This window comes from Cervus elaphus, chromosome 8 (genome assembly GCF_910594005.1).
Source record: "Cervus elaphus chromosome 8, mCerEla1.1, whole genome shotgun sequence".
NCBI classification, from domain to species: domain Eukaryota; kingdom Metazoa; phylum Chordata; class Mammalia; order Artiodactyla; family Cervidae; genus Cervus; species Cervus elaphus.
This window is the reverse complement of record NC_057822.1, coordinates 43,317,978-43,343,231: the sequence shown is the minus strand read 5'-3', so window position 1 is coordinate 43,343,231 and position 25,254 is coordinate 43,317,978. Positions and strand designations below refer to the sequence as shown.

Below are 25,254 nucleotides of genomic sequence, written 5' to 3'. Positions count from 1 at the left end.
GAATGACATCTAAGTTATAAAAATCAGTTTGGCCAGAGAGAAGACACGGTTACGAGCGTTTCCAGATAAACCGACAGTCATGGCACTCTGAGGACTTAACATCAAGGCAGAGCGATCGGGGAGTAAAATCTAGTGGCTAGCATTTCCCAAACTTCAGTTGCTTAAGGCAAACACAGGAGACAGCACCGCATTTTTCTCAAGGTAAAATACATCATATATGGGAGTTTAAAAATCAGTAATCAAAAGCGAACTTTTTCGCTTTCAGAGTTCCCTGAGCCTAACAGTGTAAAAGCGCGTTTTGTTCGGAAGCAATCTCGCGATATTTTTGTGATTCTCTGTGGCGGGAACATACCGGAAGTTAGGGCGCTCTATGTGGTACGTCATCTGGAGGAAGTGAGGTCAGGTCCCAGAAGCCTTAGCGAGGAAGTCTCCCGTTCGGGCGTTCTGCTTGTAGCGTGGTGTGGAACGTTTAGGCAGCGTGGTTTGCTTCTTTGCGGCAAGGCTGGTCTTTGGCCGGCCCGGGCCTTACGGGCCTTTGGGGACCGCAGATTTGGTCTTTTCTCACTGGTAGGAGAGCTCGCGCCGAGCCGCGCAGCGCCCCGACCCGTCCCCACCATGCTGGTGCTGTTCGAAACGTCCGTCGGCTACGCCATCTTTAAGGTCGGTAGGAGAGTGAGCTCTTGGAGGGGGAAGGCGGCTGTTGGGCAGGAGATGAGAGGGAAAGCTGTAGGAGAGGACGACAGTGTTCAGGATCGCGTGGGTGCCTTTTCTGTCCCCCTGCTGTGAAAGGAAGGGGAAGACTTTGGGCCTGGGAGGCGCATGTTTCAGTGAACACGTGGCCGCGCTCTTGGGGGCGTCGGGTTCGGTAAAAGGTTTTGGCCCAGTTAGGTGAGCAAGAGCCGTGTTAGTTATGATAGCTAGTTTAGATTTTGTTCTGAGAGTTATGTGGAATGATTTTGGAAGGTTTTAACAGAAACGACCTCATTTAAGTTTGTTAATTAAGTTTCTTTGCTCTGCGCAGAATAGGAGGTAGAGTTGACAGGATTGGCTGGCGGATTTTAAAGTATGCGAGATTTGCGTTTAAAAAGATGGGTGTGTGGAGGTAGGAAAGGGAAGAGGGATGAGAAGTTTTAGGGATTTGGGGGCTGGGAGAGGGAAGGATAATAAAAGAGTTCCAGTTTGGGCTATGTGAAGCTTTCGCTGTCTGTTAAACTTGGAAATACAATGGTCCTTTCGAGTTTGAAGCCCAGAGAAGAAATCTGAGCTGGAGGTAACCAATTTGAGTTCGCTGTTTTAATAAGGAAAGTTAACTTTCAGTTCATCAGCAAGGAGATAATTGAACAGTGGGACGTGCACATAGTAGGATGCTGTTGAGATGTTAGGAAGAATGAGGTAAATTAGGTGCCACCCACGTGCCTTGCACTCGAGCCCTAGGAATATAGCAAAGAAAAAAAATTTCACATGTACTGACAAGGCAAAAGAAGTGCTAGATAAAATACGTAGTATGATTCTAGTTATGAATTTTAAAACTATGTGGTGTGGGTGCAGAGAGTCTGGAAAGGTACATACCAACATATTCGGGGAAGTTTTTTGTTTTATTTTTCCAAGTTTCTTTTGACAGTATCTGTTTGCATGTTAAGGTAAATACTTGCTGTTTTTAAGAAAACCAATAAGATAATTAACCCAAAGCTGATTTTGCTTATTTTTCCTCTCATTGTTGTCTGAAATTGTAATATTAGCAATTTTAAGAGACTAAAGTGCTTTTGAGCCTGTCAACAGCTCTATTAAGCTTTTCCCCAGCTTCCTGCAGTCTCTTCTAAATTCTTAGAGTTCTGCACGTGCCCCCAGATTCTCTTAGCCAACAGTCTATTGTATTTTGGATCAGTGTCTGTGGATGAATATCATCTAAATTGATGTTAATGTGTACTGTCCTGATCTGGATGCTAAGAGGGGAGGGTAACTTTGCACTGTTACTAGTTGCCTCTAATGGTGGGGAGGAGTTGGCTTAGCAATTGTATGGTTTCTAGATCTGGGTCATAAAGTCATATGATGAATTATTGATTTCTGTTAATAAAGATTACTTTCCATAAACATAAGTCTTGAGTATTCTATTGTAGTTTTTAATGTTTATCTGCAAGTTTTTTGTTCAAAATTGTTAAATGTTTTTTCTATAGTGTATCCCAATATTAGAAATAACTAAAGGCTTGAATATATTGAAATATGCTTCATTTATAAATATTCAGTATTAGTAACAGTTATTGATTCTGAATAAAATAGACTTCCGGAATATTCTGGATAAGTGATGGTTGCACAATTTTGTGAAAATTCCTACTAAGTGAATTGTACACCTTAAAGGAGTGTATCTTACTGTATATGAAATATCTGTGTGAATATGCAATACAAAGTTGTTAGCTCCCTTTCCTATGATCTTTCAAAATGATGTAGCATAAAATTATTAATATATTGGTTGCCTAAAATTCATCCTTGAAAAGAATGTTTTTTCAGACTTTTTTTTTAAGGAATACATTTTATATCATGACCCAGTATATGCATATCCATACATACACAGTGATTCAAAAAGAATTTAAAACTTTAAAAAATTGTTACTTGTTAATAAAGTTATATGTAAATGTAGAGACAGTACCTAAAAGAACTATTTATTATTTGTAGATAATTGCAAAAACTCAAGCCTGTGTCCCTTATGTCACATGGCACACAGAATAAGACTCAACATTCTTAAGCCTTCCCATCCCAGTCCTTTACTACCCCAGATCTTTCCCAGCCGTGCTTCCCAGTGTGGTAGCCAGTAGCTGCACACAGCTATGTGGGTGCGTGCCTGCTTAGTCGCTTCAGTCGTGTCTGACTCTGCGACCCTGTGGGCCATGGCCTGCCAGGCTCCTCTGTCCATGGGATTGATCTCCAGGCAAGAATACTGGAGTGGTTGCCATTTCCTTCTTTGATACAGCTATGTAGCACTTGAAATGTGACTGGTAAAGCTGGGGAGGTGGAATTTTTCATTTTAACTCATCAGTCACTTTGTACAGTGCTGCTGTGTCGCATACTGTTATGTGTTCCTTTCTTTTTTGGGAGCTCAAAGTTTTTTTTATTCTAATACCAGAATTCCTATACAACATGATTACTAAGCAATGTTTTTCCAGCTTTATTGACTATAATTACATACTATGTAACTCACTTTAGTAAATGTAAATAAGTACATATAGGGCTTTTTTATAGTAAAATAATTAATATAACAGCAGTGCTGAAGATTTTATGGTAACAATAGCTAAGCTATTCATTCCATCTAAATTCAAAATGAGAAACTCTAAATGAATTTTGCATACTAATGTTTCACATTTCCTTGTCTGAAAATGAATGATTAAAAGTTTGAGACAGATGCATAACAGGTAATGTAGCCTAATTTTATTTTTGTTCAAACTTCATGTTTGTTTCAATATCTTGCCCACAAATGGGGACATAACTGTAGCTAAGATTTTGTTTGAAGACCTTTCAGTGGTCATGAATTAGCATGATTTCGTTACATTTCCTTTGGTGCTTTAACTTCGTGAATACTGACAATATCATTTAAATATGTCAGTTTTGTTATCTAAATAGTATCTTCAAATATACTTGCTTTTCAACTAGAAAAAATGTGAGTTTTACTCATGAATCATCCCCTATTTGGTGGTACATATCCTCTCAGCAATCATTGGACTTTGGGTATGGTTGACAACATTCTGAGTGAACTATTTTCAAAAGCCACAACTTTTCTGTGAACTATTTAAAAAAAAAAACTTTGAATTACAAGTTTCAGTGCTTTCTTGAGATTTGATGAAATGTCTTTGGGTTCTAAAGTTTTCATGACAGAAATAGAACAGTCACAGTTTGTAATTTTTTAACATGAACGTGTGCTTTGCATTTACTCCTATTGCATTTACTACTTCATTACTCTGAGTCCTGTTTTTCCAGTTCTGTAAATATATTTGATTCGGCTCTGTTGGGGGTTTAAATTTAAATAGTGCAAATCCTTAAAATCATCTTGCCACTCTGACAGAAAATTTCTTGATGTTTTATCGTGAAATATGTATTAGGCTATTACTGGGAAATAAGTCTTACTGTATAAATGTTCTGTGATGTTAAGGATTTGATGCAGTATAGTTTAGCAGTAAAGTATAATTTTTCATTGATCAGCTAACTCCGTAAAACAACATGTGCAAAATATATTCATCTATAATACCGTATTTCATCAAATATAATATGTCATTATTTTACACTGCTGATTAAACTGATCTGCCATCAGTTGTAAGACATCCCAGTTTCAAGATGTTAAATATGGGGGAACTGCATTTTAGGACTGCTACTACCCTAGCTTATATTTGAACAGTTGACTTCTCACCTAGTATTGGTGAGGAAAATAAGAACTTATATTCATTCTTGATTTAAGTGAAACTGTTAGAAGCTCTTGAAGGCATTTTGATAATCTGTCAACATGCATTTCTTATATGATCGTTTAACTCCACTTTCAGTAATTTGTCCTATAGAAATACATGTATACATACACAAAAACATAAAGGGTATAAATGATGTTATATTCATACAATGCAATTCTTGTTAAAACATAGAATTACTTCCATGATATGTGAAGTGTATAACTTGATTCCTGAAAGTACACGTTAATGTAGCATAGACAGTCAAAAAGTCTTGAGGAATATATACCTAAATGTTAATGACTATGTTTCATAGGTAAAAGTACTCCTTTTTCCCTTGCCATGTTAAAATTTCTTACTTCAGAATATGTCTTAGAACTAATGGTATCTAAGTTTTAGAGGAATCCTTAATAATTTCATATTAGGGAGATCATAGCAATAAATAACAAATTTTCTGTAGAAAGTAGGCAAATTTTTTGTTTTTGATTTGTGAGTATGATAGGCTTTCTGAAGGGGTCAAGGAACTCTCTAAAATAGAAAGTTTTTAACAAATATCCAACTCGACTTAAATTCCATCCATTTACTTGCAGGTTTTAAATGAAAAGAAACTTCAAGAAGTTGATAGTTTATGGAAAGAATTTGAAACTCCAGAGAAAGCAAATAAAATGTAAGTCTTCATGAAACTAAGAACTTACCAGTTAACATTTCGAGGTGTTTGTTTTTGTTTTTGCCTTTTTCTACGAGTTTGTGTATCCCCCTCATTCATATAATACATCCATAACTTTTTGAACTCTTTCAGGAGTAACATTGGTATGAGCCTAATTATTAGATTCTTTATCTGGAACTTAGACTGTCTCAATTAATTTGTATTAATTGCAGATGAGACTGGAAGCACCCCAAAATCACTATTTCGTAAGATGTTTTAAACTGTAAATTGATTGTAAATTAAGTATTAAGTTAAAAGTAATAATTGTCAAAAGCATGGGCTGTGGAAATTGCCTGGTAGTTCAGTGGTTAGCACTCAGCACTCACTGCCAAGGGCCCAGGTTCAGTCCCTGGTTGGGGAACTAAGATCCCACAAGCCACAAGGTGTGGCCAAAAAGGAAAAAAGCATGGGCTGCTAATAGACTTAACTTACAGATTCTCTTAGTGATACTCAGATGCGTTTGAACTTAGTGTATTCACTCTTCATGACTAATATTTCCTAAGTCACCCTGACGTGGTTAAATAACTAGCTAATAAATCCTAGAAAGACAGACCTGTGTTCCCCAAGGTCTCTGGACAAGAAAACAGAGTATGATAACCTTCATACCCAGATTAAGAAATGAGTGGTGGGGGAGAGAGCTGGCTTTTCCTCAGGTAGAGTCAAGAAGGCTGTTTCACCACCTGTGAATCACTTTGTAAAATAGCCCATTTGGTGAACGTGGTTCTTAGGAAGGACCTAACTAATCTCTTGATTGTGTCCTTGAATGCCAAAGCATATTTGATAATTCATCTGCTAATGCTAATAAAAACTCACTAGAATCGAAGGAAACTACTTGAGCTTGCTAAAGAGTATTGAACCCAAAGAGATGTCATACTAAACTATTAGAGAAACATGGTATACTGGAAAACTCTGCTTCGGAGTAATGCATATAACATGATTGCATTTTTGTACATGTTGTACAGCTATATATGTGTTTATGCAAATATAGAGATATGAATAGATGCCACTTCAGATGAGTGAAATTGGTGGTGAGGTGAGGTAGAATAAGGTGAAGTAACTGCTTTCTTCTTAAAATCTTTGTATTGTTAAGTGTGCATTTGAGGTGCCACTAGGATGTTCCCTGACTAGGTAAGGGAACAGTATTGCTGAAGATAATACTGCTTTAGACTCAGTGGAAGACTGGTTTTGGTTTTCCCTTTTAAAGGGATATATGATTTAGTTGTTTGAGTAACCTGATTCATTGTTGTCGATGATGTATTCTTGTTGGACCTGAATTTGCATGATCTAACTCAAATATTCGTCACTACCACTGAGACAACAATGAGTTAACAATGTATTTGTTTTGATATAAAGCAATGTTGCCTTGAACATAAGTGAATAGGGAGGAGAAGGGAAAGTGAGGTTAGCAAAATTTAGACCTAACAGTTATTTTTTCATGGCATTTGTACTAGATGGACAAATCAGTGTCATGCGATTCTCAAACTAAGAGGGACTCTTACACCTTTTCTGTCCTTTATAGTAAAAGGCATCTGTGTCTAGCTTTAAGCAGCAGAGGTTATGCTGAAGCTTCAACATCTTTCCTGTTTAGATACGGTGGCATACTTTTCTGCTGTTGTTCTAAGTTTCCTCCAAAGCCTGTAATATCTGTAATAGTTCCTCTGAATGTTACTAGCCTAGCATTTAGAGAAATTGGTCATTTTATGAAGTGTCTACCTTTGCAGCAATATGCAATGGCAGGAAAGTTTCTTTTATTGGTGTACGCTTGGAAGCAGTCCACTACCTCTTCTCCTAAATATGTGGCATTTGCAAAATCAGTGTGCCCTCATAACATTTTTTTTTCCCCTTAATTCTAGAGTAAAGCTGAAACATTTTGAGAAATTTCAGGATACAGCAGAGGCATTGGCAGGTAAAATCAAAGACTAGCTTTTTTGTTTTTTAAATGCTGGTAATTTGTTATTCTTAAGAAATTGTTTGCTTTAGTTGCCTAAGTTAACCTTTTTCAATGTTGTCAATGATGCATTCTTTTTGAAACTGAATTTAAGTGATCTAACTCAAATTCGTCACTACCACTGAGACAACATTGAGTTAGCTTTTTTCACTATAGGGCTGGTTTTTCCCCCACATGTGATGAGAGGTGAGAAGTGGTTAAGTTGATCTCCCTGTGGAAACCAACAGCGTAATGCTGAAGCACAATTCAGTAAAAGCTGTTCTACAAGGGATCAAGGTAATGTCAAGCACACGGGTCTCTGATTTTTTAAATTCAGTGATTAAGTTGAGAATAGCTAGAATTTGGAGTTGAAATAATAAGGCAGCTCTCTATGTATATACATTTTTTAAAGTCTTAAAAAAACAATATTAAAAGATTTAAGAAATCTAATAGACGTGGGAGTGGGGGGCATTGTAGGTTTTTGTTTTTTAAAACAAAAACTGGAGAAGCATACATAAGAGTTTCCCTAAAAGAAGAATGGGTGATGACTGTTACACCCTTCAGCTTGTCCTGGTGATGAGAGCAGGTACAGAGTGGAGTCTCCTGAGCAGGCCTGGCAGCAGGCAGCTGATGTTCTTTTCCTCTCTGGCTGTGCTGGGTGTGCTGCTGCTCTGCAGCGAGCAGGGCTGTTCTTTGTTGTGCTTATTTCAGAACACAGTCTCTAGGGCACGTGGGCTTCAGTCTTTGCGGTGTAGAGACTTAGATGCCATCAGCATGTAAGATCTTCCCAGACCAGGTATCGAACCTTTGTCTCCTGCATCTGGCAGGAGGATTCTTTACCCCTGAACCACCAGGGAAGACCAGCACTTGGTTTTCTAATGTACTTTTAATGCTAGGGAAAACAGGAAGATGGAATAATAAAACTAATCATGAATTTTTCAGTTGCTTGAATTCTGTATCTCAAGTCAGCTGACTACTTGGTGGTATATTTTGAAAATGAAGGATCATAAGGAAGAATATGGCTAACTGTTAAGCTGTAAAATTCATTTGACTGACCCAAATAATTTTTGTTCACCCCACGAGAGAACGGTAGTTCCCTTATATAGTGAAAATTAGGAATCTAATTAAATATGTTGGCATATCAGTGGGCTACCCCAACCTTGGCAGAGGGGTAAGTGGAAGGAGGAGTTAACAGTAGGACCAGTTTTTAAAATAATTCTAGGGCTGCATAGATCAATTCATTAAAGCCTTATAGAGCATAAATATGATCATTTCAGCCTGGAAAAATTTTTTTAAAGATAATTCTGTTCATCACAGCATTAAAAATAAATATGGGTAGAATTTTGGTAATGTCCCAAGTGAAATTGTGTTAGCTTTTCTCCAACTCTGGGGAGCATTATTTGTATAGCCTGATTTGAATAACTCCTCCTGGAGTTGTAAAGGGCTGTAGCTCTGATCTCAAGTGCCCTTGGTGAGAGGGAGCATCGCACAATTTGTGGGATCTTAGTTCCCCAACCAGGGATTGAGAGGTTATCTCATACTGACTCATTTGAGAAGACCCTGATGCTGGGAAAGATTGAGGGCAGGAGGAGAAGGGGACGACAGAGGATGAGATGGTTGGATGGCATCACCGAATCAATGGACGTGGGTTTGGGTAGACCTCGGCATGTTGGTGATGGATAGGGAGGCCTGGCGTGCTGCGGTTCATGGGGTCGCCGAGTCGGACATGACTGAGTGACTGAACTGAACTCATACTGAGCTTTTGGGATTCCTTAAAATAATGTCAGATAAATGGAGAAAATGCCATGCTAGATGAGAATTTAAAGTGTCCCAGACTCTCTCAGTCTAAATTCCATGAGGATAGAGGCTGTATTGTTCACTGTCAAATCTCTAGCACATAAATATTTTTGGGTAAATGAATGAAAGTAGTGAGCTCCTTCAGGAATCTGGTCTTAGAAACCTACAATGCCTTTTCCCATCTATTTTTACCAGAAAGTTGAACTTGATCACATCATTATTAGAACAATCCTTCCTGGGAATTAACTTTCCACTCCTTGTTAAAAGGCAGTTTTGATATTACAGAACCGAAACTGAGTGTTTGTAGGTGTCAAAGTATACATTTAAAACTTGTAGCCTAAGAAAGAGTCTGGGGTGTGATGTCAGTTTTATACTGGTCTCAGAAGCTAAAATGTGCCATTTGCATGGCAAGGTTTATTTTTAGTCTTGGTCACACTTTGAAGTTTCATGTCTTACAAACAGCCACAGTAAAATTTGGGGCCAGCCTAAATTTGGATGAAGGGAAAGATGCTGAGGGATGCTGAAGAGTGCCTAATAGAGAAGGGGAAAGATTCACTTTCCCCTTAGCCCTGTCTCCATCTCTGTATACCATCTTTTCAAAATATATATTATGAAGAGTGGTTAACAGGGTTTTTGATACAGGGAAGGTAAACATTCGTGAAGTTAGAATAGGATCTAGAGTAGAAATTTTTACTTTTAAGAAATCTTAAAGGAGAGCACTAGGTTAGGTTAAAGTGTGAAAGTAAATGATAGGGAAGATTGAGAGCTAAAGGGGGGACATTGAATAAAAATTTTTAATTATAAAAGATTAAACACTTGTAAGGAAAGATTTCAGTTATTAGAGAAATGTAAATTAGAAAGGAGTCAGTGTTTCACAATATGTAAATTGTTAGAACTCAACAGAAGTAGTTTGAATCTTAGCTTATTTGTAAAGACCTCTCTGTAAGATGTGTGACAGCTAGATCACTTTTGTCCTCGCCTTTCATCTTCCAGATACCAGATGAAATGGATTTGAAATTCAAATGAATGGAAATTTGGTCAGGAGGAGAGAACAAGTACCTGGCTGATTAAGCACAAACTGCCTGACCTTTTAGAAATTGTGACAGACTTTCTGTCAGGCATACTTTAAATTCGGCCAAAACCCAGACAGATACCAGAAGAGGTGTGGGTATTAATTAGTCCATGTGGGTCCAGAGAATCTCAGTATGGGTCTAAGAAAGGGTGAGAGTTAAAAGTAGCACATTTAGAGCTTGCCAAAAATGAAAACAGTCTCCAAATCAAATTGGCTGCCCTCAGTAGTAATTCCCCAATCACTGGACATCGAATAGTAGTAGAGGCCTGTTGGCACATCTGGATCAAGGATTGGCAAAGATAACACCTCCACTCAGGCATGCTTACAATGTGGCAGAACCTTCAAAATGAATAAACTCCTTTTTACCAGTCATGACAGGATTTTTATGGTATTTCACAATCTAGAACATCAGATCAGTTGATGCATAGGGGAGTGAATCTATTTGCCATCACAGAACAGATTGTTTTTAACATATAATTCTAAGCTCAGAGGGATTGAGTGACGTACAGGGAAGAAATGCTGGATCTGGTTTAACTCCTGGTTCTCGAGTGCAAATGAGGGTGGGAAGATCAGATGAGATTCTGAAGTTTGTAATGTTTATCATTTCATTTCAGAAGTAATGTTAAATTCAGCTTTTGAAGTATTTTGTCTTTTTGGCTTTATTTAGAAAACTTAAATAAGATCATGAACTCTTGAAGATAAAGTTTTGAGTTAGCTCTTTTGTTTTTCTTCCTAACAAGCATTCACAGCTCTAATGGAAGGCAAAATCAATAAGCAATTGAAGAAAGTTCTGAAGAAAATAGTTAAAGAAGCCCATGAACCCTTGGCTGTGGCTGATGCTAAACTAGGAGGGGTTATAAAGGTAAAGTTACAGTTTTCTTTAGCCTTCTAATCAGAGCTGACTAAAAAGCCTGGCCTTTGTAATGAATTGTTTATTATAAGTTCTCAGGATTGAATTCTTGATCTTTTCCCCCTATGCTATGTAATAATTGGTTTTCAATGTGGTTGTCAAAACTAAGGATATATAAGTAATACCTCAGATAAAACACTCTATGTGTATATATCCTGGCATATTTTTATTTAGGGACTTTTTCTCTTTTTAATATAAATGGAATCATATCTTTTTTAGTGTATATGTTTATTAAAAACACTTTACTGGAGGTAGAGTTGCTAAAAATTAAATATAAAATAAGAATGGAAAGAAAGAGTGGATAGGTAGGCCCCAAAACATGAAAAGCAGGTCATTTTAGAAGCCAGTTGTGATGGTTTGATTTTCAGTAGTTACAATAGGTCTTACAGTGCAAGCACATGAACATACCTCTGATTCTTTTTTCTTATTTTAATTGAAATATAGTTGATTTATAGTCCCCTGATTCTTGAAGTAAGGATTAATTCCTAATTCCTTGTAGCTCTTGGAAGGTAGCAAACTGGTGAAGAGATTTGGGGGTTGTTTTTTTTTTTTTTTTTTTTTTTTAAGGTAGAATTGCGAACTTAGTATTTGTTTAGATAGATTATTTCTAATACTGTCAGGTAATGAAGTTTCTGTACTATCAATCTCATCTTCATATTTTTCTGTTAAAAACATTAAGCTTTAGCATAAAAAACATACACATAGAAAGGCATATAGGAGGGCAAATTGCTGACTAGTGGGATTATAAGTATCTTTTTCTCCTTTTTCAATTTCTCCATTTGAAAAACTTAAACTGAATATCTCCTGTGTAAATACTGAATATTTGTTTCTTTTAAATGTGATGTAGCATTTACAATTTTTCATGCCTGTCATTTGCATTTGATGAAATACAACTGTGTAGATTTGTATGGAGTTAGCAAATACCCTACAAAGTGAAAAAAATGAAGGCTTGCAAGACAGATTCATTCTGTTTGTATGAGGTGTGTAAAGAGTTACGTGTGTTTGTATTTACACACTAATGCATGTTTGGAAAGCACCTCGGGGACCCTGACAGTAGGGAAGGACCTGAGGCCTGGGTCTGTTTATGGCTTCTGATTCATGTACACGGGCTGCCTTCCTAGAAGCTTAGGCCAGTTTTGTTCAAGTGCTGTTCCCACACACGTACCCAAAACTGCTTTTATGAAACTGAGAAGTGTGTGTGTTTAAATCAGTGCTATTTTAATATTTAGGAGAAGTTTCTGTATTTAATACAAATGTTCTTGTTCATATAGGAAAAACTGAATCTCAGTTGTATCCACAGTCCTGTTGTTAATGAACTTATGAGAGGAATCCGTTCCCAGATGGATGGATTAATCCCTGGGGTAGAACCACGTGAAATGACAGCTATGTGTCTTGGGTTGGCACACAGGTGAGATTTACTGGAAGATAGTCGTCTTATTTTTACTTAATAATTATATAGCACTGTTCTAGGCATGTTACAAATACTAATGTAATCCTCAAGAATTTAAAGAGGAACGTAGTTATAGTATCCTCATTTAACAGATGAGGAAATTATGTCCAAAGTCATAATAGCTGGGAAGTGATGAAGCCATTATTTCAACCCAGGCAGTTTGGCTTCATAGTCTGAGCTCTAGACCTCGTGATGGCACTCTACCTCTCCAGCATTGGATCTGCAGTTCTTGGGCTTTTAACCGCCCCCCCCCCCCGCCTCCATTTTACATCTTCTAAATCATTTGCTACTCCATCTACTTGGCATCTCCCTGAACTTTCTCATCTGCTAATGATCTTTCTCTTCTGCTTTGTGTCTGTTCGTTGTTTTACTCTGATTTTTATTCAGTTTTTTCTTGAGGCAAAGAGATGTTAACCTGTCATTTTTAACAAATCCATTAGAATAGGCGTTTCGGCTATGCTGTGATATATGTATTCCTGAAAAACACGGCATTCAGTGAAATTTCACTACAATACGAGGGTTTGTGAAAAAGAAGGATTGTGGGTAAACGACTCAAATCCTGTGTAACTTTGTAACCCTAAAGAAATGTTAACAGTTAAAAAGACATGGTGGAACTTCCCTCCGTGCTTCACTGCACAGGGCATAGGTTTGATTCCTGGTTAAGAAAGTAAATTCCCATATGCTGCCAAAAGAGAGAAAAATGACAAGTTTATATTAAATACTAGAGGGACTTTCTTGGTGGTCCTGTGGCTAAGACTCTGCTCCCAATGCAGGGGCCCGTGGTTCGACCCCAGGTGAGAGAACTAGATCCTGCATGCCACAACTAAGACCTAGCGCAGCCAATTACTTTAAAAAAAAAGAAATACTACATAAACAAAGGTCTGTATCTTTGAATAAATAAAACGAGCATAGATTAATGAAAGGATTAAAGTGAGTTTTATAAATGAGCAAAATGCACAAGAGTCAGGAAAAACTTTTTAATAAACATTCCTAAGAGAGAACAAATGGCTAACTTGAGTTAAGATCCAAATTAAGATTAATTGGCATTGTGCACAGCAGTCGCTCTCATCTAAGGCAGTCAGATATCCCTCAGAAGACAGATGGCAGTTGGGTTGAGGCTGGGGATGTTGTTGCACATCAGACAAGGGGCCCAGAATAGCCCCCACTACAAGTAAGCAGGCCTCTGTGTTAATAGTGCCAGGATTAAGAAAACCCATATGTACGATATTATTGTTCCATGGCTTTCTTCTCTTTGGGTGTTTATGAAGAGAAGAAACTGCTGTAGTTTTTCTTACTGGTGGCAGAAAACATGAAGAACGCTGCAGAAGTCGTGTCATATGAACCAGTGTAACTTGGACTACACGAAATTATCCTGTTTGTCATTCATAAATGAATTCATGTCACAGAAATGTAGGTTATAGTGGGACAGATGTATTGTTTTCTTTCTAAATGTGTGCTTTGGGATCTTGAATGTTATATTCTTGTTTAACTAATTTTTCTCATGTAGAAAAAATGTAGCTCCAGGAGAGGGGTTTGGGTAAAAGGTTTTTTTTTTTTTAAGATGTTATTTAAATGCTTTTCCTAGATTCTATTTTAGTAATTTATATTTTTCTCCCTTCTCCCCAGCTTGTCCCGATACAGATTGAAATTTAGTGCTGATAAAGTGGACACCATGATTGTTCAGGCAATTTGTGAGTATAGGACATGTGAGGTCTAACCTGTCTCTTCATTGTGGTTTTTTTCCTACTATTAAAATTGTAACTTTTATGATTGTTGAGGAAGAAAAAGACCAACTAGAAGTTTAGTAAATAAATTGGGAAGTGCAGAATAGAAAATTGGAAAACTAATTATAATTTGACTACTTAGAGTTAATAGGAATTACGCTACACTGTTAATGTAAGCTGATTAGTCTTTTTCCATGAAAAATGATAAAACTTTAAGATATGGGTGTGGGGGGTTTTTTTTGCTTTATATTTGTAATAAGTCATTCTTCCATGTCATTTGGTGATTTTTGGATATCAAAGTCTCAACAATTTCCAATTTTAAACATTTCTTTAAATAGCAATTGTATTTCTAGGTATGTATGCCCCCAAAACTGAAAGAGTTACTCAGTTACTTATGCAGCTGTGTTCATAGCATCACGATTCTGCTAAAAGGTAGAAACAATCCAGATACCTATTAACAGATGAAGAGATAAACAAAGTGGTATATGCATGCAGTAGGATATTATTTATCCTTACAAGTTCTAATATACACTACAGCATGGATGAATTTTGAAAACTCTGTGCTAGGTGAAAGAGACTACTTGCAAGATGACAAATACTGTGTGATTCCCCTTATGAGGTACTTAGAATAGGCAAATTCTTAGAGGGAATAGAAGAGATCAACAGAGGCTGGGGTGGTGAGAATGAGGAGTAATTATTTCATGGGTACAGAGTTTCTGTTTGGGATGATGGACTATTTCATCACAAGTTTTTTTAAAACCCTTTTAAGTTCCTGTTTTCTTTTTCGTTTTAATCTACTGCAGCCCTATTAGATGACTTAGATAAAGAACTAAACAACTATATTATGCGGTGTAGAGAATGGTATGGCTGGCATTTCCCTGAGTTAGGAAAAATTATTTCGGATAATTTGACATACTGCAAGTGTTTACAGAAAGTTGGTGAGTAACTTTATCCTTTAAGGTATTGAAAATAGTGGTTTATTTAAATCCTAAAACATGAGTTACTGGTGTTTTTATTCTCTTCCCAGAGTTTTTGGTCTTGTATGTTTGAGGAGTATTCCATATTAACATCAGCTAGATTGCAGAAACAAAATTTGATTTCAATGGCCTGTGCAGTAGAGGACATAGTTCTCTAATTTGGTTTTTCTTGGGCTTCTTTTTTTAAAAAAAATTTGGAGTATAGGTGACTCAGTGGTAAAAATCTGTCTGCCAGTGCGAAAAAACACAGGAGACATGGTTTGAATCCCTGGGCAAGGAAGATACCCTGGAGGAGGAAATGGCAACCCAATCTAGTATTCTTGCCTGGGAAATTCTATGGAACAGAGGAGCCTGGCAGACTACAGTCCACAAGGTCACAAAGGATGTGACTAAGCACACACACTCACTGTGTTACTTTTTACTGTACAGCACAGTCAACCAGTTACACATCTATATATGTATCTCCACTCTTTAGACTTTTTCCATGTAGGTCATTCCAGAGTATTGCATAGTTTCCCGTGCTGTGTAGCAGGTTCTTATTAGTAATCTGTTTTATGTAGCATAGTGTGTATATGTCAATCCCAACTTACCTGCTCCCCACTCACCTGAACTGGCTTCTTATGGTGAGTGTGTCTCACTGAAGTTACTAAGGACAACTGTGGGAATGGAAAGTATCCTGAAATACACTAATAGTAATATTAAAAATAGTATTGCTATCTATACTGTTAATGTTAAATTGTGTACTATTACCATAATAAAAATACTAGTAAAGGAACCTGAGGACTGTTAATAATATGAATTACTTTAATCTCTAAAAGCAAGCCCTTACATGAGTAAAGTTACTTGGTCAAACTTGTTTGCTTTTTGTTTTGTTCAGGCATTCCTTTCATTGGCTTATCTCTACTTTTTCTTTTGACTGTTTGGTGGATTTTATATAATTTACTGAAGAGTGATTCTCCCTCATCCTCTGCAAACATTCCATAGGCGATAGGAAGAATTATGCCTCAGCTCAACTTTCTGAGTTACTGCCAGAGGAGGTTGAAGCAGAAGTGAAAGCGGCTGCAGAGATATCCATGGGAACCGAAGTTTCAGAAGAAGATATTTGCAACATTCTGCACCTTTGCACTCAGGTACACTGCACACGGGGAAACTCGTGGTGGTGGTGCCAGCTCTGTAATTTCTGATGGCAGTGATGATTTTTAAATGTATTGTTCACCTGATAAATAAATATGAGGGTGTTCAGTCACTACCTCATCTGATGCCATCTTGACTTATATACTTGCAGGGAGAAATATATCCTAAAATGACGTTAAAGGAGTACTGTCTAGTTGATTTCTATTGTTAGCAGTATCTGAATGTTTATAGCCTGTAATTTTTACCCCTCATTTGAAGATAGCTATATGACAATCACAGAGGATGACACAAATGTATAGCCTTTCAAGCTTTTTTTTTTTAAACGTTGATTAACCTTTTCTAAGCAGTGTGTTAAGTTTACATATATTGTCTAATTTTTAAATATTAAAATTTCACAACAGCCGTTTTATAGAAAACTGAGGTAAGGAATGGTTAATTTTCCTGGGGTTGTACAACTAACTGCTCTGTGATAATCTGGGGCTCTGATGTTTTAGACATGTGAATTTTATACTGCTTTTACTCTTAAACTATTTATGACTTACTCATTTTGTTTCTTAAACTAGGTGATTGAAATCTCTGAGTATAGAACCCAACTTTATGAATATCTGCAAAATCGAATGATGGCCATTGCACCCAATGTTACAGTCATGGTTGGGGAATTAGTTGGAGCACGACTTATTGCTCATGCAGGTGATGGTTTTAATATAATTTGTAAACAAGGGTATTGAGAGTTGTTTTCTAGGTAGGATCTTATTTTCTTTTAAACTGAAGTTTAAAGATAAATCTGGGTAATAAATAGAAGTGAATGGTGTACGTGCGAGGACTAAAGGACCAAGTGTTCAATGATGATTTTTATTTGTATGCCTGATTTCCTTTTGGATAGTGAAGGCATCTTTAGTCACTACCTCTTCTGAGACACTTGTGGTCCGTTGTCAGAAGTTTGTTTTGGTTAATTAGAGTACTTGGATGAATACGGGAGGATGAAATCAGGCTTACCTCATTTTACTGTGCTTCACAGATACTGTGTTTTTAAAATCATGGTTTGTGTTAGTGCTGTGTAGAGCAAGTCCATTGGCATCACTTTTCCAACACCACTTGCTCACTTCATGACTCTGTGCCGCATTTTGGTGATTCCCACAATATTTCTAACTTTTCCATTATATTTGTGATGTTGGTCTTTGGTCAGTGATCTCTGATGTTACTACTACAACTTGCTGAAGGTTCAGATGATGTTTAACATGTTTTTAACAGTAAAGCATTTTTTAAAAATTGAGGTATGTACATTGTTTTTCCAGACAATGATATTTCACACTAAGTAGCCTACTCATAATATATAACTTTAACATGCACCAGGAAACAAAAATTCGAATACTTAGTTTATTGCAACACTTGCTTTATTGTGGTGATCTGGAATGAAATCCACTATATCTCCAGAGTGTACCTGTATGTACTATTGATAGAGAATTTATTTTATTTACATCAAAGTGTTTAAACTAGATAGCGTACTTCTTTTACCTGCATCATTAATCAGAAAAATAGGCCATTCACATCTCCTCAGCTTCTAGGTTGCTCATCTGGGCTGGTTTTGTTGTCTATATCTGAAATTTCATAGATGTAGCAAAATGTGTAGCAGGAAGAGATGCAGGGATTACTAGAAATATATGTTTCTTGAATTTTAAACATGTATCTAGTGGTTGAGTGACTGTTAATATTGATATTCTCTGATAGAAAATCTGTGCAGCATATCTGACAAAGCAGCAGCTTTTGATGCCTGATTATTGATTGTGTTTATATCTCCTCAGCCTGAATTTATCACATCGTTTTACTGAGATGCCTTAATAATAAGTTTTTCATTTACCTATTATTTTAATATTTAAAGGGGTAGAATATTTCATATCTAAAATAAGTCTCAGAAAAATAAGGGCTATATTGGATGATGTCTGTGAATATATATACTTTTAACTCTCCCCTAGTATGCTACTGAAATATGAAGTAGTAATACCATCTCTTCAGGCAAATAGGTATGATTAAACAAATAAGCTTCAGTTTGCCATAGACATTCATCACAGACCCCTGCTTGTGGTGCTAATGGATGAATCACAAATGCTGAAGTATCAGGAATTTGGGCTAATTCCAAACTATAGAATCCTTTATTATATCTGATTTTTATATACTCTGTGGCTGTAATACTTAGACTGTAGATCTTTTGTTTTAATACATAGAACTTTCATATATTTGGAATTACTTTCCTCAAAGTTACTACTTTTCTTTTGAAGGTTCTCTTTTGAATTTGGCCAAACATGCAGCTTCTACGGTTCAGATTCTTGGAGCAGAAAAGGCACTTTTCAGAGCCCTGAAGTCTAGACGAGATACGCCTAAGTATGGTCTCATTTATCATGCTTCACTTGTAGGCCAGACGAGCCCCAAACACAAAGGAAAGGTGAGTTACAATTTTCCTGGCGCAGGCGTTTTTTTCCTCCAAATCATTTTGATCTTATTCTATAGTGGTCAATAAATCTTTGTTGTTTCTTTTTCATCAAATAGAGAATTGTGAATTCTTTAAACTCTAGTGTACACTGAAGGAAAAAGTTAGAAGATAAAGTGTTTGCTGTTTTAGTACTTTTCCAGACTCCCATTCATTGGTGGGTGAGGGTGGGGTGTGGCCCATCAGAAATTTTCTGTGCAGCGGAAAATCAATTTAACATCAACGTTATGACCCATTTTAAAATGATAGCACATACACTGTGCTAAACACTGGATAGGCCTTTGGTGGATGCTTTTAATAGTCCTATAAGTTGTTAGTGTCTATTTTACAGAGGAGGAATCTGACGCTGAAAAGTACTTTCAAGCTTTTATACATACCTAGTTTAATAGAAATTTTATAAAATTTAGAGCAGAGTGATGAAAGAAATAAAGAATTCAGTAAAATGAAATGTTATTTAGCTTTAAAGGGGGCAGTACTTAACTGTGGATGACCTCATAATGTAGGTCTAATATCACATAGTAAACATGAAAAGATTGGAAAATGGCTTGATCTAGCTTTAGACATGAACTACTGGCAAGATCTTTTCAGTTAGCCATCATATGGTGGCAGAGATTCTAATAGAAGGTAAGCGGCTTAAATATGGTTTACAATACATTTGTTATTCCTGACTTTTAAAAAAATCCAAAAAAAAAAAAAAAAATCCTAGAGTGACTCGTAAAGTCAATGATTGAGCTGTAGTGTTCTCATGAATAAACTCTTGAGTGATTTTTTTTACATCTCAACTTGGAGTATAGTTTGAATGCGTCTCACTTCAAGTTCTTTGTTAGATTTCTCGGATGCTGGCAGCCAAGACTGTCCTGGCTATCCGGTATGACGCCTTTGGTGAGGATTCCAGCTCTGCAATGGGAGTCGAGAACAGAGCGAAACTAGAAGCCAGGTTGAGAGCGTTGGAAGATAGAGGGGTAAGAGTCATGCTCTGCATGTTGGAGAAGTGTTACCTGTCACAAATTAATAAACCGCAGCTCATGTACATTTTCATCTCACCTGCTGATCAGTTTTACTCTATGATACATTTTCGTATGTCTAATATTGATACATTCTATTTCTGCTTACTGTTAACAGTTTCCCTAGTATGTGACTGTGGTCTAGTGGTTAATTGAGATCCACCTGCCAGTGCAGGGGACATGGATTTGATCCCTGGACCGGGACGATCCACATGCCGTGAGATAAATTACACCATGCACTGCAGAGCCAGTGCTCCACAACAAAAGAAGCCACTGCAATAAGTAGCCCACACTGCAACCAAAGAGTAGCCTATGTGCAGCAACAAAGACCCAGAGCAGCCAAAAAAATAAATTATTGACATACTAGTGTATATATTATAAAGGGATTATGCCTTAAAAATATTAATAATTTTTCTTTTCTTAGATAAGGAAAATAAGTGGGACAGGAAAAGCATTAGCAAAAGCAGAAAAATATGAACATAAAAGGTAAGTTGAGTGTATTTGGGGGAAACATGTATGAATAATTTTTGCTTAAGAAGAGTCAGAAGACAAAAAAATAGTCTAAACGCAGCTAAGAAGCATAAGTATTCAGACCTCACTATGAAATTATTAAAAAAGATTTTTGTTGGGAGAGGTGTTTTTGTTCTTATTTGAAATGTTCAATACTGATGAAGTAGGTAGTGGTAATGCAAATAGAACATGTGTAACAATTTGAAAACCGTGTGTCAAGAGCCTTAAGAATTTTTGTTTCTCATTTTTTGTTTGTTTTTTTTTTTTTAACAGAGACAAAATTTAGTAACACGTTTGTTTACCTGGGGTAGACCCTGGAGAACCTAGTCACTACTTGGTTTCATGTTTTTAACCTGTAAAAGTTAACAGCCATGAGTCTACAAGACAGATTAATAGAACATTCCTTAGCTTGTTTTGAACAATTTTTTAATGTTCTCTTGCCATTTTGCTTATGACTTAAAATGCCAGTTAAGAGATTTAGTTCACATTTTTGACACTCAGTATTTTAATTATTTATTTCTACCTTGTTAGAAGAAAAGCAGGTATCTTGGTTTTAGGGAATGTTTATCCATATGTATCCCTTCTTATTCCTCTGCCTGTTATAATCTTGTGATGGAGTATTCTGTATTAAATTTGATTCAGGGCTTTTTTTTGTTTTCATTGAATTGCCCAGTGTCCTAAGACTTGAATTGGTTCAGTTTTTACTTTCTAGTATAATCATTTGGTTTAAAGAGATTTCTTCCATTTCTCCCCCCCCCCTTTTTTTTTAATAGTCCCTGACCCCCGCGCCTATCCTCCTTCTCTTCCTTCCCTCCGTCCTTTGCCTTTTTTTCCCCCCCTTTTTTAATTGAAGATTTCTTCTGTGCTATGGTTACTATGTTGGTTACTAAATCAGAATTCATTTAGTTCACTTCTCTTGAAGTGTGATTGACCTCCCTAGAAAATGGGTAGACATCTCTTCACCTTTTGGAGACTTAACTTTCATAAACTTCCCTAAAGTTACTAAAATGAAACTGTGGTATGCTCATGTATTACTTAATGACCGTTTCCTTTAAATTTCTTTAGAATTAATTTGATTAAAAGCATTTGTAAAGATATTCTAAGATTCTGTGGCTCTTTCAGTGAAGTGAAGACTTATGATCCTTCTGGTGACTCCACACTACCAACCTGTTCTAAAAAACGCAAGATTGAACAAGTAGACAAAGAGGATGAAGTTATTGAAAAGAAGGCCAAAAGGGCCAAGGTTAAAATTAAAGGTTAGTTTGAATTTTGTTAATGTCATTTATGCTCCTGTTGCATGAGAAGTACAGAATTCTGTATTAGTCAGGGAACTCAAGCCGGGGCTCGAACGACCTGGAGGGGCGGGAGGCGGGGGCATGTGTACAGTACGGCTGGTTCATGCTGGTGTGTGGCGGGGATCAAACCAGTATTGTAAAGCGATTACCCTTCCATTAAAAATATAAAGAAAAATGGGGAAAGTGCATACCATAGAACTTTATTATGAAACCACCATATTGGAAGCTAATTCTGTTTTAATAACCATCTTCTCTAGGGAGTATATTTCATAAGAGAAATGAGAAAAGCATCTCTTTGAATATATAGTTTTAAAGCATCTCTTTGAATATGTAGTTTTATATTAAGTGTATCAAAACTTTAATTTCTAACGTGAACTCTTTTGGGAATTAGCTTAAAAGAGAAAACAAGGTATGTGGTTTCTAAATTAGTAGCTGAAATATTTTTGTTGAGCATAGAATTAATGCAGCAGTACTTCATTGTTTCTGTTACATGAAAAGAACTAGAGTAATAACTGGGTAGTCTGCCATCAGAGTAGTAGTTAATAGGTGCTCCCCAGTGAACTAGGCTCTCTTAAGTTGATAAGTAAATTTCCCCATTTATTAGCTGCACTTGTGTTGAGTGCTTAACTTTAAAGCAATTACCGATTTAACTTTTAGTGTCTAAATAGCTTAGGGGTCAAAAAAAAAATAGCTTAGGGGTCAAAAAGCACTATCAGCAAATGTGGACTTCTGCCCTGGGTGAAGAAAACATAAGTTACTTAACTCCTGTGTTTCATTTTCCTTATTGAACAAAAAGAACTGTAAACCCATTAGTAGATTTGAATCTTGACTTGTAATATTCATTAAGCTTTTCAAACTTAACCTTCCTGGATCTTTGCCACTCCCAATCCATTTCAACATGATATTCTCTCTCTTATAAATGGGAATCCTAGTTGCTTTGACCTTTAACATTGACTTGTCTTACAACCCAAGTCGATTCTGGTAGCACATCCTCTTAATTTTACTTGGAAAGTATTTCTAGCACCTAACCATTTATCACACCCATCACTGCCATTCTTAGTATAGCAGCTGCAATGGCACTCCCATTGCCTTCTCATCTAATTCTATTCCTTTGGTCACTCTGCTCCAGCCACACTAGCCGCCTTGCTATTCCATGAGCCTGCCAACTTCCCTCCTCTCCTAATGTGGGATATTTTCCCTCGATACAGGTGCATTGTTCACTTCCTTTTCTTTTTTAGGTATTTGCCTAGCTACCCTGTATAAAATGTCCACAGGAATTGCCTTCATTTGTGCTCCTTTCTTTCTTTGCTTTTATCCTTTGGACTGTTTACTACGTAAAATATTTTATGGTGTACCTTTTTTCTCTTCTCTTTTTTGGTCCATTTCCTAGTAAAATAAAAGGTTTGTAAGGGCAGGAATTTTTGTCTGTGCTATTCCTTGCTGTATCTCCAGTTGTCTAGAACAAGCCCTAGCATACAGTAGGTACTAAATAAGTGTTTGGTCAATGAATTTCTAATGATAGCTACCCATTATTGAGTCCTTATTTTAATGTGCTAAGCATTTTGCATAAATTTTCATGTGTTAAATCAGCAAACCCTAGAAACAGTCAAATGAGATAGACATTAATAAATTTTGAAAGAATGAGGAGGTTTGGTTTACAGAGGTGTTACATTGCTTACTATCATTGTTAGTACTATTATACTAGGTAAATATTTGAAGGCCCTTTACAGCTATAAAATTATGTATAATAAACATTGGAGAGTTGATCAACATGTTGGGAAAAACATTCTCAAAGGGGTTTGAAGGCAGAGAAGCCTGATGCAGTGTTAATTGTAGTATTTTTACACTTGCTCAGTTGAAGAAGAAGTAGTAGAAGACGTAGAAGACACAGAAGAAGAGGTAGTACAAGTTGTAGAAGAACAGGAAACATCTGTGAAGAAGAAGAAGAAAAAGGACAAAAAGAAACAAGTTAAGGAAGAACCGCTTTCTGAAGAAGAGCCATGCACCAGCACAGCAGTTGCTGTATGTTTCTTTTTAATTATTAATATTTTATTGACATAGGCAGAGTTTCCATATTTTACTCTACTCTGTATGTCAGAAATGAACAAGTAGTTTTTTAAAAACTTTTTAAAAATGGTTTCATTAAAGCGAAACAATTAGAAAACTCACTGTTGTGTTTGGAACTCCCATTTTATAAAAAGCCGTTTCCCAAACCTAGAATCTTATTACAAAATGGGTTTGGTCTGAAGTGGAAGAGAATATCATTTGCTACAAATCACGAAGGTGATTTTTAGATTTTAGTCTTTCTTACAATCTTGTTTTCAAGGGAAATAAAATAGACTGCTTTTTATAAAGAAAAGTTATTTTTAGTCATTTGTACATTTCCAGCTCTTTCAAAAGCATTCTTGTTGATTATTTTCAGAGTCCAGAGAAAAAGAAGAAAAAGAAAAAAAAGAAAGTTAATGAGGACTAATGGGAGGAACCATTCTTTCGAAGAGTTCATTATTGAATCAGCTGGATACATCATGCTTACGATTCAGTCAGAAATATTCACAAGATACTCTGTAAAATAATTGATGGGAAGTTGGATGAGAAAGAAAGATTAATCATTAATAGCATTTCATACCTATTTGTGTCTTGACATACTTCAACTATGTTGATTTTATTATGTCATCATTTCTTAGGATATTTGTTATACAAATAAAAATATTTTCTTTGTATTTTAAGGCAGTTCTGTGATTACTTTAGGTTGAGAATTTGGGGCTCTTTATGTTATGTAGCTTTTGATAATTATACCTGGAAAGTGAGAGTTGTGAACCATTGATTTGAAACGTAGCCTTTTGGAAGGCAATAATTAGATGGACCAGTTTACGAATCCCACTTAATGTGTTTCTCTTGCCTTTTTGGACTGTCTTCTATTTTTCTCCTACCTTGCTGTTTTTGTTATTTAAGTAAAGCTGTCTTTTGTGTTCAAAGCTTTAAAATTTGGTGAACAAACTTTCCTTCTGTCTCTTCAGGAAGAAAAAAACTGTCCCTAACTTAGTTTGCATTTCTAGAATGTGGAAGAAAATCATTATTAATCTAGACCCTGATTTTTTTTTTTTTTTTTTAGTTCTACCACTTTATTGCTACCAACCCATCTCCCTCCACCCTCATGCCCACATGCTCAGTCATATAATCCCATGGACTGTAGCCCCCCAGGCTCCTCTCTCCATGGACTTTTCCAGGCAAGAATTACTGGAGTGGGTTGCCATTTCCTTCTCCATTGATTTGTTTTTAAAGTAATCCAAAGTGATGTTTTAAAAAGATAATACAGAAAAAAAAAAAAAAAAGATAATACAGAATAATTTTATAGTGAAGAACGGGGGTGTATAAAGGAAAAACAAGAGGAGAAAAAATAAAATGTCTGTAGGAGTGAAGTATAAACCAGGACATAGAACACCAAAGATGCTGCTGCTGCCGAGCCCACATGCTGCACCCACTGAAGGTTTGTGCCTAGAGCCCCTGCTCCAGAACCAGGGAAGCGACTGCAGTGAGGAGACTGTACTGCAACTGCAGAAGGCCCACGTAGCACCAAAGACAGCGCAACCAAAAAGAAATCTGTTTCATAAGACGATATTTAATAAGTGAACGTCAGCCTTACAGTCATGACAGCTACAAGTTTCGTGGACTTTGGTTTTGCATCTATGTGTATGCCAGAGGCATGGTGCTAATAAGTAGCCCAGTTTTATAAAAGGGTTCAACAGTGAAGAAGCTATATTGATTGTAAGCTTTTGATTTCCACCTCTGCTTTTCCTATAACATCGAGCAAGTCAGTAGCTCTTTAGTTCCTCATTTGC

At 36.6% G+C, this 25,254-nt stretch overlaps 1 protein-coding gene and 4 non-coding genes across 7 annotated transcripts; all 5 read left to right on the top strand.

The window, feature by feature from the left end:
* The first annotated feature begins 401 nt into the window (after positions 1 to 401).
* Positions 402 to 24,135, top strand: NOP58 (NOP58 ribonucleoprotein). 3 transcript variants are annotated; one of them, XM_043910376.1, is made up of 15 exons: positions 402 to 660; positions 5,015 to 5,091; positions 6,984 to 7,036; positions 10,667 to 10,788; positions 12,108 to 12,244; positions 13,913 to 13,977; positions 14,814 to 14,948; positions 15,972 to 16,117; positions 16,685 to 16,811; positions 18,398 to 18,561; positions 19,434 to 19,568; positions 20,035 to 20,096; positions 21,243 to 21,376; positions 23,271 to 23,437; positions 23,838 to 24,135. In XM_043910376.1, the coding sequence occupies exons 1-15, from the start codon at positions 616 to 618 to the stop codon at positions 23,886 to 23,888; spliced, it is 1,620 nt and encodes a 539-aa protein (XP_043766311.1). In that variant the 5' UTR covers positions 402 to 615; the 3' UTR covers positions 23,889 to 24,135. The 3 variants fall into 3 exon arrangements, with proteins under 3 accessions (XP_043766311.1, XP_043766312.1, XP_043766313.1); XM_043910378.1 differs by lacking the exon at positions 402 to 660 and adding an exon at positions 7,235 to 7,354; XM_043910377.1 differs by lacking the exon at positions 6,984 to 7,036 and having other exon boundaries at positions 406 to 660.
* LOC122699015 lies at positions 6,367 to 6,455 on the top strand. The gene has a single exon (XR_006342507.1). It is a non-coding gene; the product is annotated as a small nucleolar RNA SNORD70 (small nucleolar RNA).
* Positions 7,129 to 7,215, top strand: LOC122699014. Its single transcript, XR_006342506.1, has one exon. It is a non-coding gene; the product is annotated as a small nucleolar RNA SNORD70 (small nucleolar RNA).
* LOC122699023 lies at positions 16,169 to 16,254 on the top strand. The gene has a single exon (XR_006342514.1). It is a non-coding gene; the product is annotated as a small nucleolar RNA SNORD11B (small nucleolar RNA).
* On the top strand, positions 16,957 to 17,040 carry LOC122699022. Its single transcript, XR_006342513.1, has one exon. It is a non-coding gene; the product is annotated as a small nucleolar RNA SNORD11 (small nucleolar RNA).
* Positions 24,136 to 25,254: the final 1,119 nt, after the last annotated feature.